The sequence below is a fragment of the Nematostella vectensis genome, chromosome 7, assembly GCF_932526225.1.
Source record: "Nematostella vectensis chromosome 7, jaNemVect1.1, whole genome shotgun sequence".
NCBI classification, from domain to species: domain Eukaryota; kingdom Metazoa; phylum Cnidaria; class Anthozoa; order Actiniaria; family Edwardsiidae; genus Nematostella; species Nematostella vectensis.
In genome coordinates, this window is record NC_064040.1 from 4,692,384 (window position 1) to 4,708,890 (window position 16,507).

At 43.3% G+C, this 16,507-nt stretch overlaps 1 protein-coding gene and 1 long non-coding RNA gene across 4 annotated transcripts in view; one reads left to right on the forward strand and one right to left on the reverse strand.

Annotated features, from left to right (window-relative positions):
- Window positions 1-3,428: 3,428 nt before the first annotated feature.
- Window positions 3,429-16,507, reverse strand: part of LOC5504315 — a 34,431-nt gene continuing 21,352 nt past the window's right edge. For 2 of the 3 annotated variants that reach the window (XM_048730435.1, XM_048730433.1), the window contains 28 exons: window positions 16,331-16,450; window positions 15,880-15,984; window positions 15,421-15,543; window positions 14,962-15,084; window positions 14,646-14,771; window positions 14,449-14,568; window positions 14,150-14,272; window positions 13,614-13,721; window positions 13,195-13,317; window positions 12,978-13,097; window positions 12,394-12,510; window positions 12,067-12,189; window positions 11,771-11,893; window positions 11,124-11,243; window positions 10,424-10,546; window positions 9,869-9,994; window positions 9,454-9,576; window positions 8,964-9,095; window positions 8,621-8,737; window positions 8,310-8,402; window positions 7,730-7,975; window positions 6,787-6,940; window positions 6,214-6,421; window positions 5,481-5,673; window positions 5,272-5,406; window positions 4,759-5,087; window positions 4,192-4,337; window positions 3,429-3,831 (listed from right to left, as the gene is read on the reverse strand). In XM_048730435.1, the coding sequence (XP_048586392.1) occupies window positions 4,200-4,337; window positions 4,759-5,087; window positions 5,272-5,406; window positions 5,481-5,673; window positions 6,214-6,421; window positions 6,787-6,940; window positions 7,730-7,975; window positions 8,310-8,402; window positions 8,621-8,737; window positions 8,964-9,095; window positions 9,454-9,576; window positions 9,869-9,994; window positions 10,424-10,546; window positions 11,124-11,243; window positions 11,771-11,893; window positions 12,067-12,189; window positions 12,394-12,510; window positions 12,978-13,097; window positions 13,195-13,317; window positions 13,614-13,721; window positions 14,150-14,272; window positions 14,449-14,568; window positions 14,646-14,771; window positions 14,962-15,084; window positions 15,421-15,543; window positions 15,880-15,984; window positions 16,331-16,450 (3,791 nt within the window). In that variant the 3' untranslated portion in view covers window positions 3,429-3,831; window positions 4,192-4,199. The remainder of the gene's footprint in view (window positions 3,832-4,191; window positions 4,338-4,758; window positions 5,088-5,271; window positions 5,407-5,480; window positions 5,674-6,213; window positions 6,422-6,786; window positions 6,941-7,729; window positions 7,976-8,309; window positions 8,403-8,620; window positions 8,738-8,963; window positions 9,096-9,453; window positions 9,577-9,868; window positions 9,995-10,423; window positions 10,547-11,123; window positions 11,244-11,770; window positions 11,894-12,066; window positions 12,190-12,393; window positions 12,511-12,977; window positions 13,098-13,194; window positions 13,318-13,613; window positions 13,722-14,149; window positions 14,273-14,448; window positions 14,569-14,645; window positions 14,772-14,961; window positions 15,085-15,420; window positions 15,544-15,879; window positions 15,985-16,330; window positions 16,451-16,507) is intronic. The other variant, XM_048730434.1, reaches the window with a different exon arrangement.
- Window positions 6,421-6,812, forward strand: LOC125568356. Its single transcript, XR_007312276.1, has 2 exons — window positions 6,421-6,598; window positions 6,706-6,812. It is a non-coding gene; the product is annotated as an uncharacterized LOC125568356 (long non-coding RNA).

Genomic DNA, 16,507 nt, shown 5'->3' on the forward strand with positions numbered 1-16,507 from the left:
TTAACTCTTTGTGGACGGGTATTCTGCAGTTGCTCCACAGTGATGAGCGCACTAAAGTTTGGCAAAGCAATCGATCAGCAGGTAGAAATGTAAATAGATTGCCTAGTTTACCAGCTCTTGATTGCCAGAAGAAGTGTAAGGAACCAAATGATCTTGGCAAGTATAGGGAGACCCTGGAATACTTCCAACAAGCGCTGCAAGTAAGCACTGGTAACAAGATCATCAAATAAAAGAGGTTAGAATATTGGTGTTGTGCAAGCAAATCTTGGTATTATGAGGAGGATTATAAACATCAGGTAGACTTGCTTCAGAGTATTGGTGCTGGGCAAAAGGTCACATTTTGCACATTACCAATATTCTGAGGCACTTCTGCTGAAGGAACTAGAAAATTACAAGAAGGCGATTAAGACCTACAAACAAGCGCCGCAAGTGTACATGCGGACTTGTAACAAGAGCGATCGAGCACACGTGAGTCAGAATATTGCTTATGTTCTATAAGTATTCCTGGTAATTTTGAGGAGGCGATGTAACACTAACAACAAGTGCTACTGCTTCAAAATATCGGTGTTGGGTAAAAGGTCACATTTTACACAGTACCGATATTGTGAAGCACGTTTGCAAATTAAAGCTACCAACAAGCGCTGTAACTCCACACGAAGACAGGTAACGAGAGAAATCAAGCCGGTGTGATGTGTCAGAATACTGGTAATGTGCATGGGGAACCTGTGGTGACTATGAGGAGACGATGAAGTACCACAAACAAGAGAAGACAACAGATACAATCACCCATACTGGGAGGGCCTTTGTCCTCGTAGGGGACTACGTCAGACTGTATAAGAGCTTTACAAATCTTCATCACTACCCCCGGACGATGATGTCATTGTACAGTAGGTCAGGAGCACATGTAGAAACCGGACAATATTAATTTCTAGACAGATGTTATGTCTATTTCCCACTGTGTGGACGGGTATTCTGCAGTTGCTCCACAGTGATGAGCGCACTAAAGTTTGGCAAAGCAATCGATCAGCAGGTAGAAATGTAAATAGATTGCCTAGTTTACCAGCTCTTGATTGCCGGAAGAAGTGTAAGGAACCAAATGATCTTGGCAAGTATAGGGAGACCCTGGAATACTTCCAACAAGCGCTGCAAGTAAGCACTGGTAACAAGATCATCAAATAAAAGAGGTTAGAATATTGGTGTTGTGCAAGCAAATCTTGGTATTATGAGGAGGATTATAAACATCAGGTAGACTTGCTTCAGAGTATTGGCGCTGGGCAAAAGGTCACATTTTGCACATTACCAATATTCTGAGGCACTTCTGCTGAAGGAACTAGAAAATTACAAGAAGGCGATTAAGACCTACAAACAAGCGCCGCAAGTGTACATGCGGACTTGTAACAAGAGCGATCGAGCACACGTGAGTCAGAATATTGCTTATGTTCTATAAGTATTCCTGGTAATTTTGAGGAGGCGATGTAACTCTACCAATAAGTGCTACTGCTTCAAAATATCGGTGTTGGGTAAAAGGTCACCTTTTAACACAGTACCGATATTGTGAAGCACGTTTGCAAATTAAAGCTACCAACAAGCGCTGTAACTCCACACGAAGACAGGTAACGAGAGAAATCAAGCCCGTGTGATGTGTCAGAATACTGGTAATGTGCATGGGGAACCTGTGGTGACTATGAGGAGACGATGAAGTACCCCAAACAAGAGAAGACAACAGATACAATCACCCATACTGGGAGGGCCTTTGTCCTCGTAGGGGACTACGTCAGACTGTATAAGAGCTTTACAAATCTTCATCACTACCCCCGGACGATGATGTCATTGTACAGTAGGTCAGGAGCACATGTAGAAACCGGACAATACTAATTTCTAGACAGATGTTATGTCTATTTCCCACTTTTTTGTGGTTCAAAGTATCTCATTGAGAAAATGTTATCAAAATAATGTAGGGCTTAAAAGTCATGATTGTTAATTTTTTAATGAATACAGTTCTAGGGCAATAAAAAGCGAAACAATGATTGAAGCAGACTTCCAAATATGGTGTGCAAAGTCCAAATAAGGAAATGAGCGAGCTAGAAAAATGAAGTTTAATTAAACAACATTAACGATACCCAAATGGCTTTATTTCGGGTGATTTTTTTATTATTATGCCATTCGATGACAATAGGCACGCCCTAGATGTTAGCGGAAAAAAAACACCAAAATCTTAAAGACTCCGCCAGATATTCAAGAAAAACCGAATTCGAACGAGTTTTGCGTTATTCCCGAAGGCGTCAATAATCCCATAATCCTGTTTACTTAGCCCGCGATCAACATCCGGGGAACTTAGTTTTACCGCTTTTCTCCTCTAATTAGCATACAAGCGCGTTTTAGCACGTTTTATCCTAGATTTATCCGTATTTAAATCAACTTTATAAGCGTTTACACTAAATTTCGCATAGTTGTAAACTATGCCAAGATTAAGTAAGAATCCTTGGCTTCCTTCGAAGAAGGTTAAGCGAGGAAGAAAGCCCAAAACAAAGAGTTGTCTCCGTTCGCGGTCTTTTTAATTTTTCCGCGCTCTTCTTTTCTTCGGTACAAGCTCGTTTCGGTCTAGGCATCTTCCTTCACTTGCACGGCTACCGCTATGACATTTGAGCGCCTTGGGGTTTTCCCGCTGCGTGTCGAGCGTGCAATGTAATTGGTTGCCATACGGGGCTCTATGTGCTCTTTGTCTGTCATTGCTGTCACGCTGCCTCTAATGTTTACACAACTTCAATCCCCGATATCTCGCATTCAAATTTCACCCCAACTTACTCTAAATATGTGAATCAAAGGTACACTTATAACCGCCCGATTCCTGAGCAACTTGGCAAGCGTCTTGTATAGATATTGTTCTGTCACACCGTGCCGCGGATAATCAATAGCTTTATTCGCTACGGATTTAATTGGCGCGTTGTAGCCAAAGAAGCTAAAATTATTCCACGCCTAACTTTAAGCCTTGATTATTAATCAACGAGGCTGTGTGACGTCAAATGTAGACACGGTTTGTCAGTTCAGTGGATGACGAAGGATATAAAGCAAATCCCGAGAGGTTATGCGCTTTGGTGTGTATAAATAATTCGCATGTTTAAAAGTGGTCGATTTCGCACTTCGGACCAGACAAAAGCACTCAAAATTAAGCGAGTATAAAAAATGATCATTTTAGGAAGAAAGTACAATGATTAAGCTTTAAATTGATATATAGTTTGTTAGCATTTGCTTTAATCCAACGCGAGCGCGAGCAATTTTGCCGGGACGATCGGGGTAATTACCGCTTGGTTCTACGGTATCCTTAATTGATTTTTGAAGAGGTAAAAAGGGCTTTAAAGGAGACAGGAGACTAGCATAAACCACAAATGTTTTCAAGGAGATGTAAGTTGCTGTCATTATACCTTGGAGCACTTTGTACATCTTTATTTAGATCATCAAGAAAAATATGTAACATAGCATTTGTAACAAAATTACAGCATGAGTCATAGAATATAATTTTGTTAAAAAAAATATATCTTATTTAGGCAATATGGTAAAAGCGATGAATTACAAAAACCCTATATTATATTAAAGTCTGTCCAGAACCCCTTGTGCTTGTTGTGAACGTTGTTTGGAGGTTACAAAATCTTGCATACCACGTTCATGTTACATAGGCTGAGTCATGGTGTGTGTGGTCAGTTTTGGCAGACTGGGTTATGTTGCTTGACTGTGAGTAGCAGGCCTTGTGTTCACGTTACACAGGTTATATACCTAAAACCTGTTATGCTTGGAGAAATCAGCTCGGCTTGGAAGCGGTTGGCACTTCCAATACTAAAAGCAGAAAGAAAGAAAAACATTAAGAAACATAATTTTTTTTTAATGAGTGGGAAACGCGATGGATTTTTCCGCATTTCAACAAATGTAACAAATCCCCCCTGGTAATTTACTCAAATAATTTCACAAAATTTTAACCCATTTTCCATAAATTTAAGGAATTTTTTATCATTTCCCAAGGAGGTATATTTGCCAAGCACACGATACCTTGTTATCAAGCACGTGATACCTTGCTGCCAATCACGTGATACCTTGCTATCAACCACGTGATACCTTGCTACCAGCACGTGATGCCTCGTTACCAACCACGTGATACCTGTTACCAAGCACGCAAAACCTCGTTGCCATGACACCCACCTTGTGGATCAGCACCCATAAAGCTCTAGACGGAGCGCTACGTTGTTGTTCCATGTTCTAGGATGAATTCTCAGCCATCGTGTCTTGAGATTAGGCTTGAATTCATTACGCTTTACGGTGGTGCCGTCGTTATTACCCATAAATATCTATTGATATGGAATGCATTAGACAGATTTTCCACATTATGTCATTCTAGTAGAATACCAAGTGTGAGAAAGCACTTCCATCGGCTGATAATAACATCAAACAATTGATTCGTGAATACTTTATCTAAGAAGTACGTGCTGGCTTATTTGCAGAGAAATTAAGCCCAGCTTAGAGAACCGTGGACACTTTTGTTGTTTTTTCGTTTATTTTTTTTTTATTGTTAAATTGTTATTATTGATGGATAAACTGTGTGATTAAATCTCGAACTAACCATCTAAGAAAAACGTTTACACTTCGTTAAACAAATTCAACAGAAAATATCGCAACAGTTTTCCCAAACCAGTCGATGGAAATGGATACTGTCTCACAATTGGTAATTTGCTTGGATGACAAAATGGCGGCTGACAGAGATTAACGCACCTTATCACGGTCGCCATTCTGATGCACAAACCAAGTCTCCCCGTCAAGCGAAGTCGACACTCTGTATGTCTTCACCCACTCGTCATGATTACCGTGACCCAGGCCCTGCGTCGCCACGCTAGTCACGGTCTTCACTGACCCGAGGTCTATCTGTAGCCAGGGGTCTGGGTCGAATCTCTTGGCGTTCCAGCCCGCTGGCCAGGACTCTAGGTTAATGCGGGCTCGGTGCGCTCCGTAGCGCTTGAAGTTGTTATTCCAAGCAGAAGACGCAGTCATTTGAGCATCTTCTATGATACCTTCCTCTATTCCTAATGGATCTTCACACTTATCTAAAAATATCAAGAGCAAATAACCTTTTGGGAAAAGAACAAAAAATAAAACTCGTATGTACGGAAAAAAATATGGCGTGACAATGTAGTGGCACGCCGTTACATATTTTCAACTTGTCAGCCGTGACGCTTCTACATACGTAACCTTTTTGTCATTGTGGCGTGATTGTATTACGTGACGCACCTTTACATATTGTTCCCTTATCCGTCGTCACGGTGTACATGTGGACTGGGCACGAACATGTGTGACCTCCGGGCCGAAGAAGACATAGCCCCATACAGCCGCCATTGTTTACTTCACACGGATACTTGGCGGACGCTGAAACAGGAAATAATATCAAATTTGTGAAAATAAAATAAAGAGTTCAACAGTTTTTCATAATAATGGGTTACCTTTTTTAGGACATGGTTGGACCGCTTTCACGTCGAAGATCTTCCCACTTTGTCCGACGTACGTCTTGAGAGGCACTCCGGGATCCTTGGAGTCCATCCCAATCCGTTGTACCTTGTTGTTCATCCAGTCGGTCCAGAAGAGCGTGCGGTTGAAACTGGCAATGCCGTATGGGTAGGCTATAGGGTAAATTACCTAAACGCATACAATTGGTCAGTAGTGTCCACAATTAGCTTTTTTAGCTAAACACTTTTGACACTTAAATAAAGTGTATGTATATGTATGTATGTATGTAGTAGTGCAGGAACGATGACGGTTAGGACAACGGACGGGAACATCTGCGTTTGCGCTGGACGCTCAATCTCAAAGTGGTTGAGAAGAAATTACCGAAATATGCACAGCAAAAAGATGGAATTTAATTAAGAACCTTATTTCTACGTAGCTAACATAGTATCGGATTTCAAAATGTAAATTCACGTCGTAGTTTGGTGGACACAGCTGAAATTCAAGATTTGTATTTTCCGAGCTGCTATTGATTTCTCGCTCCAGTCGAACCGCCATCGTCCCCGTTGCCGTCGTCGTTGCTCAAGGTTACGAGCTACTATTGATTTCTTGTTCCAATCGATCCATCGTCCCCGTTGCCGTCCGTCGTTGCTCAAGGTTACGAGCTACTATTGATTTAAAGTTCGTCGTTTCTCAAGGTCACTAATATCGACAACGTCAGGATGCGCTTACCTTCCTAACGTTAAGAGCTCCCAAGTCCACACATCTTATAGACCACGTGCCAGCGTCCGTAAAGCAAAGCTCATTGGTGGCCCGGACAAGCGTCAATCCGTTAGGAAGGCCAAGGTCACTGTACACGAGCACACGGCGATTTGAGCCGTCCATGTTCGCCACCTCGATCCGCGGGCGACGCCTAGTCCAGTCCGCCCAGTACAATTTTCTGAAGTATTAAATGGTGCTAGTTAGTTTACATCCTCGGTGACCCAGGGCGTCGCGGAGATCGAGGACACAGGAAGCACGCGAGAAAGAATGAGGAGACGTCTTGTTCCCCTATTTCTTTCTTCTTCGCACGTACGTTCGCTTCCGGTCACATGGTCGCCCTGTGTCCCCGAGGAAGGTTAGTTCAATATACTGTATCCGTGCATGTTCTATTATCGTATTGCAGTTCTTGTTCTTATTTGAAACCCCATGAAACAAAATTCCCTTGAAAACATTCGCTTTCAGAGATACGTCACAAACTCAAGATTGCACAGTGTTGCGTGACACAATAAGTTCGTGACAAGTCAAGTGTTGTGTGACACCCACCCGTTAGGAGGGTCCACGAGGATGGCCCTTGGGTCGTCAAGAGCATTCGAGATAAGGACCCTACGGTTTGAGCCATTCATTCCAGCCACCTCGATGACGTCAAGACCAGTGTCGGTCCAGTAGATGTTACGTCCCATCCAGTCGACAGCGATTCCTATGACGTCATGAAAAAAAGCCAATCAAATCCATGCTAGAGGGACTATTTTTATATGTTATGTAATCCTGAGTCCTAAGGCTGGACTACAGATGAAGCCGATCAGCTCTTTCCCACCTTGTATTCTTCTTACCCTATTCGAAGGGACAGTGCTGAATAACGTATGCGCATGCGCGTGCTCTGGCGAAAACAAGCACAATCGTAGTGTTGAAACATTCGAGAAAAGTTACGAAAGGCTGACTTCAGTCGCTGATTTGACTAACTGTACAGCATTAAAACCATACTGTACAAAAGATGACAGATTTGTGTGATAATGAGGGAGTCATAAAGAAAATTATAGCCTTAGGTTTGGTCTAGTTTTCTTAGCATTCGCCAAAATGTGACAGTTCGCTGGTAAAAAGCCGCCATTTCAAAACTGGAACTAGTCTTGCGTTTTTCAGCACTGGCATTCGAAGGCGGGATAACAATAGACAAGCGCTCTGCTAACTAACTGGTCCACTAATCTTTCCCAAACAATGGCCGCTGACTTGCTACCAAAAATAACCCCTTACCCGCTAACATAACCCAAATAATAACCGCTGACCTACTGACCCTCTGGGCTCTTGACCTGTTTTCTGGGTATAACATAACCCAAATAATAACCGCTAACCTACTGACCCTCTGGGCTCTTGACCTGTTTTCTGGGTATAACATAACCCAAATAATAACCGCTGACCTACTGACCCTCTGGGCTCTTGACCTGTTTCCTGGGTATAACATAACCCAAATAATAACCGCTGACCTACTGACCCTCTGGGCTCTTGACCTGTTTCCTGGGTATGACCACCTCCTGCTTGGTCCCGTCATACTTTGCGCGCATGATGCACCCCTCCATGATCTCGGTCCAGTAGATGTACTCCTCGACGCAGTCGTAGTCCACACCCACGTTCACATGACCCCGGCTCTGGTACAGCAGACCGATAGCACTGGGCCGAGGGGGTAAGGACATGCGCTGTACGCTGTTACCTTTGGTGAATATCAGGGACGCGTCACCATCTGGAGACGAAAAAATGTCATGGTGACGAAACAATAATCGTCATGTTGTTGTTATGGTGACGGAATAATCATCGCCATGTTACTTGCAACAATCCCTTAGTCTGACTGGCTGACTCAGATCGCGTGACTTTGAGCATGTTACTCTGACTACGAGATTTATCACATGACTTTGTTGGTCACAAGACTGACCACGTGACTTAAAACCGTCCTAAATCTGGCCACATGTTTAATCGCATTAATTTATTGATCACAAGACCCTGATGTGATTCTGATCACGTGAATGGTCGCATGGCTTTGATCATGTGACTGACGTGAATCTAACGACGATACTTACACCACTGGCATCGTTTTCCCGAGAAGCCTTTCGGGCATTCGCATCCGTTGTTCTCAACGCAGGACCCTCCGTTCATGCAGCGAATGCAAAGCTCTGTACAACAACAAACATTACGATAGCGAGTTTATGCAGCGAATGCAAAGCTCTGTACATAAAACAGAACAACAATTGCATCAATATTAACAACAATTTAACGTATTTCAAGGATAAGCTGCTAAACATGCTTGTTTATAATTCTGTGCGGAAGGAATGACAAACGTAATAACAGACAGACGATAAGTGGGACGGACAAAAAGTTACTAATGACTTACTCTCGCATTTTCCGTTGACCTTTTTGTAGCCGGGGTTACAGATGCACAAGTAGGAGCCAAAGTTGTTGACGCACTTTGCATTCTGGGGGCAGGGGCCTTTCAGGCACTCGTCTTGGTCTGCGCGAAAAATCATAGCATAGCATGAACACCAGCCTGGTCCCAGGCGCTTTTACCGGGTTACCTGTGCTCGGAGATTAACCGTGAGGCAGCTTGGGGCATGGGACGGGATTTTCCTGTGACGTCACATTTCTTGACAACCACAGGAAGACCGATGAGAGACCTGGATGAAAAACGCCTGGGACTACGCTGCAGAAGTGTATGATTTATTTATTTGTGTACGTACCAGTGCAGATGATTCCGTCGCCCTCGAATCCCTCCTTGCACCGGCACGTTCGCTCAGTCTCGCCATCGCTATTGTTCTTAGCGACACACTCGCCATTGAAGTCACATACCTTGCCTTCACATGTACCGTCACCTAGGCAACCGACAGGGATTAGTATCCATGGTAACATCACGTAGTGTTAAACATATTTGCAGCTTTCTTGAAAATAGTGAACGATAGCTCTTCATGGGCAGTTTCGCCCATCCTGTAAGTTGCAGTATTATATAACAGTCTGAGGAATCGTAGTGAATGCTGCCTTGTATCAAAGTTTAAAAAATAGCGGGTCGAACCGAGCCCGTGACAGGATTCGAAAATTTTGCGGCCACGACGCCCTGTAGTAACAACACCGCGGCGGTTGTAAACTTAAGTAAAATAAAACAAGCTACACAACGGCAAGCATATGACGTACATTTTGGTTCACCCCCCAAAAATTGACAATATTCAGACTTACTTTTACAGTCGACACCATTTCCGACGTAGCCAATGACGCAACGACATACGAACGATCCGAGCTGATTCACGCACTCGGCCTTCCGATGGCAGTTCGCGTGCCCGAGAGCACACTCGTCGATATCTGCAAAAATATTAAATTCATAAGAAAAAGAAACATTTGACAAAAGAGAGCTAGTGGAAACTTGACTTGGTCGGGATCGAGAAAAGAAGTATCTCCAATCATCTGTCATTCCAATTATTGGAGAACATTTGCTGCTTTTGTATTGTTCAGCACCTGGCGGACCGGTGGCGTGATCGGAAAAAAAATGAGATGGCCAATAAAACGCTTTTCGAATGACGAAGCCAGAATGCGATTGAGCCGATGGAAATCGACGGCGAGAGTTCGCAGAATATTAAGAACAATGTGACATCACCTCTACAGAACAAGCCATTGCCGCTGAATCCGTCATTGCAGGCGCAGGTCCTATTCTCGCCAGAAGGCGAGGCTGCTATGCACTTGGCGTTAGGATCACACTTGACGCCCTCGCACGTGCCGTCCGCTACAAAGAAAAAATATACGAAAATAACCATGAGTTAGTGAGATCGTGATTGTAGAGATGATGGGTGATTGATAATTATGATGATGAAGATGACGACGATGTTGATGATAAGGACGATGTTGACGACGAGAATAATGATGACGACGATGTTGATGATAACGACGACGACGATGTTGACGACACAATAATTATGACGACGTCTTCGACAGTGGGTTATTTTAAAGAAACGAATAAACCACAGGTCCTTGGATACTGTAGTCAATAGAAGCCGCGTTTCCTTTTGGCCGCAAAAGATATTCTCTAGTCTGTATTCAAGAACTTTTGTTTAATAAAACTCATTTGAACAACAAATAGGCGGCGTCCGCACCTACTCCATACTACGGGCCTAAGAAAGATCATGTCATTCCACCTGGTAGTACAGACACATACTTGTGCACGTGAATCCGCCTCCGTCATATCCCAGCAAGCACTTGCACGAGAATGCCCCCTCGCTGTTGGTACAGATCGCCTTGTCGCTACAGTTATGCTCGCCGTTCAAACATTCGTCGATATCTAACACACACCAGAGACAAACAAAAACAAAAGTAAAAAAAAACAAGACAAAATATTACATGTGAAAACATAGACGAAAGAATCGGTGCTTCAGTGTCAACTCAAACAAATGACAAAAAGTCGAGATCCAACGATAAGACAACAGTTGTTGCATTTGCGGTAAAATAGAGATCAACAAAGCCAGTCAATTTTTGCTGTTTGTAATGAACCGTTTTCGTGATGTTGCGCGCGCATCCAAAATGCCACAGACTGGCGGGCCACAGCTGATCCAAAACGCAGACAAGGGGAAATTTGACTCCAAAATCCCACGAAAAAAGCATTGGCAGCGTTTTCTATAGCATCATCTTTAAAGTCCACTTCGTGCGCCATTTTAGATCAGCTGTGGTCCGCTATTCTGTGGCATTTTGGATGCGCACGCAACATCATGAAAACGGTCTGTTATTGGTTACCTGATGAAGCGCGCACCGCGATTATGGGAAACTGGCGCGAAATCCGAGGTCACGAAAATCAACAAGGCGATAATTGGATACCCCCTCTAAAGTCCAACTGCAAGCAGCGCATGAGTGATACAACTTACCTGTACATTTCCTTCCGTCGCCAAGGTAACCAGGGTTACAGACACACCTGGTGCCAAACGCGGTATTTCTGTGGCAAGAGGCGTCAGGGTGACAGGTGGCTCCTGCGCATGTGCCGTCCGCTGTCACGTGACGCAAAACGCATGAGAAAACAGATAACGTGAAAGAGAATTCACACAATAATTATACGTTAAAACGAGGGTTTCTTTACATGATCCCGGACTTCTCATAACCTCTTGTAAATGTTTAAATGAACCTGCCTCTATACCGGGTAAATTTTCATCCCGGGGTAACCCGGTTCTCCTGCCACGTTCGCCAATTTCCTCATGTAAACAAACGTTCCTAGCCAACCCGGGTTTTATTTTTCCTGTTCACGAGCAGCCAAAAGCTAACCCAGGTTGAGAGCATTGCGGGAGAAATGCGGGTCGACTCGGCTCATGAAAAGTAAATCAAAGTTTGACCCGAGTTAGGCCGCTAGCCCGGATTGGCGCTCATCCCATGATCATGTAAAGATCTTACGAGGTTCATTATGTATGCAGCACCTTTTACGAGCCACAATACAATCACGGAGTGTGCTTGGTTTAAACGTTCGTATACCGATAGCGGTACGAATATGACCCAAGCGTATTCGTACAGTCGATGTACACACCTTCACAAATCTGCCCGTCACCAGCGAAGCCAAGGCGACATCGACACGAGTACGACCCGGGAGTGTTTGTGCAGTCGGCATCCTTGTGACATGGGTTCGACAGTGACTGGCACTCATCGATGTCTAAAATGGATGATAACAAAACTATTTCTTCTTTCTGAGCTTATCCAGCACCGTACTGGATATTTAAAACAGAAACTGTTAAAAATCAAACTGGCGAAATTATACTACCAGTATAAACAAACCTAACAGTGTACAAACAATAAATAGAGAAACATCAGCAAGACTTCTCTTACCGAGACAAGCTCTTCCCGCATCCTGTACCCAGCCTGCATTGCACACGCACTCGCGTCTGCCGTCAGCGTGCTGTACGCATTGCGCATGCGCATCACAGGCAACGCCACCGCATGTGTTATCCACTGGAATTAATACAGAACTTTAGTATGATGACAGAGGAAGGAGTAAAATAATACTGTGAGAATAATCAATAATAGACTTTTAGTAAAAGGTGAATGCAAGTTGTACAGTGAAAACAAAACTAGGAGCAACTTGACATCCCGAATCATTACTACTAAACCCGAGTCTACAGCGACACTCGTACGAGCTCGCACTATCACACTCACCTTGACATTCCGAGCCATTCTTGCTAAACCCGAGTCTACAACGACACTCGTACGAACCAGCACTATTAATACAGTCCGCGTTTGCAGGACAGCTGACAGATTCACATTCATTGATATCTGGAATTAAATACGAGACAACAATAAAAAACTAAGCAGCCCGGGGTGCTACACAACTTATGCAAATAGCACGTTGTTTTTATCTTGCGTGCAACATTTCTCAAACAGAGTTAATAATTGTAGATACATATAGGTTTACGGGCCTATTTTTCTGTTGCCTCCACGCAATGAAAGAGGTGGTAACCTTGAAACATTTGTGAAACACCATATTTCTGCATTTTTATTAAGGAGTCTGTCAGCAGTCATCATCGGCTGATCTGGGGAAGCTATTACAATATTTTCGATCGAAATTGGTCAATGACGTTATGTAACTTTTTTGGATGGTTATTTCGAAATTTCTTCAAATGATTTTGTTTTAAAAATTTTAATGAAAGGAAAGGTGTGCCAGGCAAGGCCTCTTTAAGAATTACTCTAGAATTACTTATTAATATAACAGAGCCATAGGTTTGGAGTTCATCAAGACTCACCAAAACATGTCAATCCGTTTCCTTCCCAACCAATTTTACATTGACATTGAGGAAGCCCGTCCGGCGCTAGTCCACATTTGGCATTGACGTCACAGGTTGTGCCGCCGCAAGAACCATCAGCTATGGAAACACAAATAGACCAAGACATGCTAAATAAGGCGAGACAGAAACACACGAGCTTTCCACGTTACTAATCAGACTTTGTTTTGTAACTTACACGTGCACACGAATCCATCGCCCACAAATCCTACTTGGCACGCGCACTGGAATGAGCCCACGGTGTTACGACAGTCCGCGTTTGGATCGCAGCGATTTCTCCTCGGTTCACACTCATCAATGTCTACGATAGAAAATGGTTATTAATAAAATGCAAGGGTTCTTAGCCTTATTTATAAGCTGTTATTTATTCAAAAGTGGTGTCCGTTCGAGTGTGAAATCTTGGACACCACGCATTCGTAATCGTATTTTAGGCGTATTAACCCCACCACCACCATGCACCACCAGCCCCCCTCCCTCTCCTCCTTAGTTATCAAGTTGAAGACCTTTGCCAAAATTCAAATTGTCGGCTCTAAATCAAAGAATTTCTATCTTTTTTCATAGTGTAAAAATACGCCAAAAAAGTGATCTTTTTCTCACCTGTACAGTTGAATCCATCTCCTTGGAAACCACTCTTACAAACACACCCTAATATGGTATCGCACCTGGCATCGAGACTACACGTGCCACCATTACAAGATCCATCACCTGAAACAAAGTGAACGCGACAATCATCAACACAATGTACGAAACGATGATGGAAACAACAACGACAAAACAATGAACAACAATCATACAATAAAAGAAACAATCAACAAATCATACAATGAACGAAACGATGAACGAAACAGCAACAAAAAAACAATGAACAAAACAGTGAATCATACAATGGATTGCACAATAAAAACACAATGGACAAAACAATGTGCAAACAAACAACATAATGAACAAAAGAGTAAACAACACAAACAATGAATACAACGAACGAAACAATGAACAAAAAACATAATGAAGACAAGAATTAACAGCCAATGAGCAGCACAAAAAACAATATAATTGACAAAAGAATAAACGAAAAAATAACAAAGTAATGACCAGGACGAGACAATAGAAACATGTTTCTTCTCTGTACTTACTGATGCAGTTGCCCTCCTTCTTGGTGAAACCCCTGCGGCACACGCACTCGTAACCACCGAGAGTATTCCTACACAATGAGTTGGAGCCACACGTCCTTAGGAGGGGAATACATTCATCCATGTCTGAAATACAGATTTATATAGCGCTTATATAATGACCTTGTTATAAGCACTAAATTTAAAATACTAATACGTATATTAAAAATGCCATATTGGGGCTAAGTTTAGCTTCTGGTAAGTCAACATACATTCAACTCGATATAGCATATCGTCCATATGTCCAGAGTTACCATGCTTACCATAACAATCCACGCCGTTGCCCCGGAAACCGACGCGGCATTGACACCGCTTCCGCCCCGTATCGTCATCAGTCACGCATTCACCGAACTGGTGACAAACCTCACCTCCACACGAGGAGACTGGGACAGAGCGACATGTCAGTCAAAACAAGCTGGCATTAGAGTCATGAAGCGTGCGTAAACTGCCGCTGACTTACTAGGAGTGCATGTTCGGCCGTCACCTCCGTAACCAGGCCTGCATGTACAGCTATATGAGCCCTCGGTGTTTGTGCAAACTGCTTTTAGCGGATCACACTCGTGGTTCTGCTCGCACTCGTTTATATCTGACAGAATAATGATAATGATAATAGATAATTATGATGATGATAATAAATAAAGATGATGATGATGATATTTTAGTAAGCCAATACATCTTTCTCGCGTTGAAATAAATATCACAATGAAATGTTCGTAGCCAATATGTAAGTCTGACAATTGAAACTTGGGTAGGGTGGGGTTAGGGCTGATATCTACCTTTACAGTCCTCGCCGTTTCCTTGGTAACCCCGTTCGCACACGCACTGCTTCTGTCCTTGGTACGTGAAACACTCCGCGTGCGTGTGACACACTTTACCTCCGCACGCGACAGACGACGGCACTGAAAATGGTCACGTAACAACAAGGCTTCTTTAAATCCTAAGAATACACGCATACGCTGTACGATGGCAATGTGTGACTGCCAGAGTTATCCTTTAAGATATGAGTCAGGTCAACTTGGTTAGAAATATATAAATTGACAATATACTGATTGGTATTAAACGTGCTATTAGATGCTTTTAGAGAAAGACTTGTGTCTCTACGAATTAACATGGTTATAACGTTAAATAAAAAAGCAAAATTAATAAATGACTTCTCTTTTTCAATCGATCGATAGAGATCTGCGCAAATCACCAAACTTCAATAAATGGTGTCTATCAATGTCAGCGGTTGCTACCTTTAGTGCAGATACTGCCGTCTCCGGTGTATCCCGACTTGCATGCGCATCGATATGAGCCCACGGTGTCGATACAGTCAGCGTTAGGATCACATCGATCCAGCCTCGCGCACTCCTTCACGTCTGCAACAAAACACTCATCATCTTGAGAAGAAAGCATTTGGTTATAGTGTAAGCCACAGTTAAACGCTCAGTTCAAGGAACTTAAAAAAAAACACGTTTCTGAACGACGAACCGGAAGCCCAATGAGAATACGTATCTGTTCTATCACACATCCTAACCTAAGGAACCTGCTGGCGGCGCAATAGGGATGATCACAAAAATCCTCTACTTCCGGTTGCTATCCGTTGTCTAGACACATGTTTACGTGAGGTCCCTAATATCTTAAAAACACGTATGGGGCCTCTTCTTTTTCTAGCCCGACATCTCCTACCCAAGCGCAGAGGGAGTTCTACTAACCGTAACACCGCTGGCCGTCGCCTTGGTAACCGTCATTACAAACGCATTTTGATTGGACGCATCTGGCGTTATCTCCGCACTTCACGCCTGCGCATGGGTCAACCTCTGGAAAACAGCAGTAGGTTTGAGTATGTGGTTAAATCGAGAAACAACCTCTAGAAAACAACAGTAGGTTTGAGTATAAGGTTGAATCGAGGGTCAACCCTTAGAAAACAACAGTAAGTTTTAGTGTATTTACTCGAGTAACGGCCTCCCCCGAATAAGCGCCCCTAGGCCCCAGGAACTGATGATCGCGTGACACAGTGCTTCGCGTGACAGTTTGCGTGACTCAGTGCTTCGCGTGACAGTTTGCGTGACACAGTATTGTAAAATGACTACGTGTCTGACCTTGTTTAGCATAAGGCTATCACGTGTTACCATCAAGTGACTGCATCGATGAAGTAAACCTTACCTCTACAAATTTCTCCGTTGCCGACGAAACCAGTTTTACAGATGCACTTCTGTGACTGGTCAGCGGTCTTTATACATTGTGCATTCGCATCACACTTGACGCCTTCACAGGTGCCGTCCGCTGTGTTCACAGATAACACGCGCCACATAAGATTTGAGTACTTTACTCGGCCGTCTT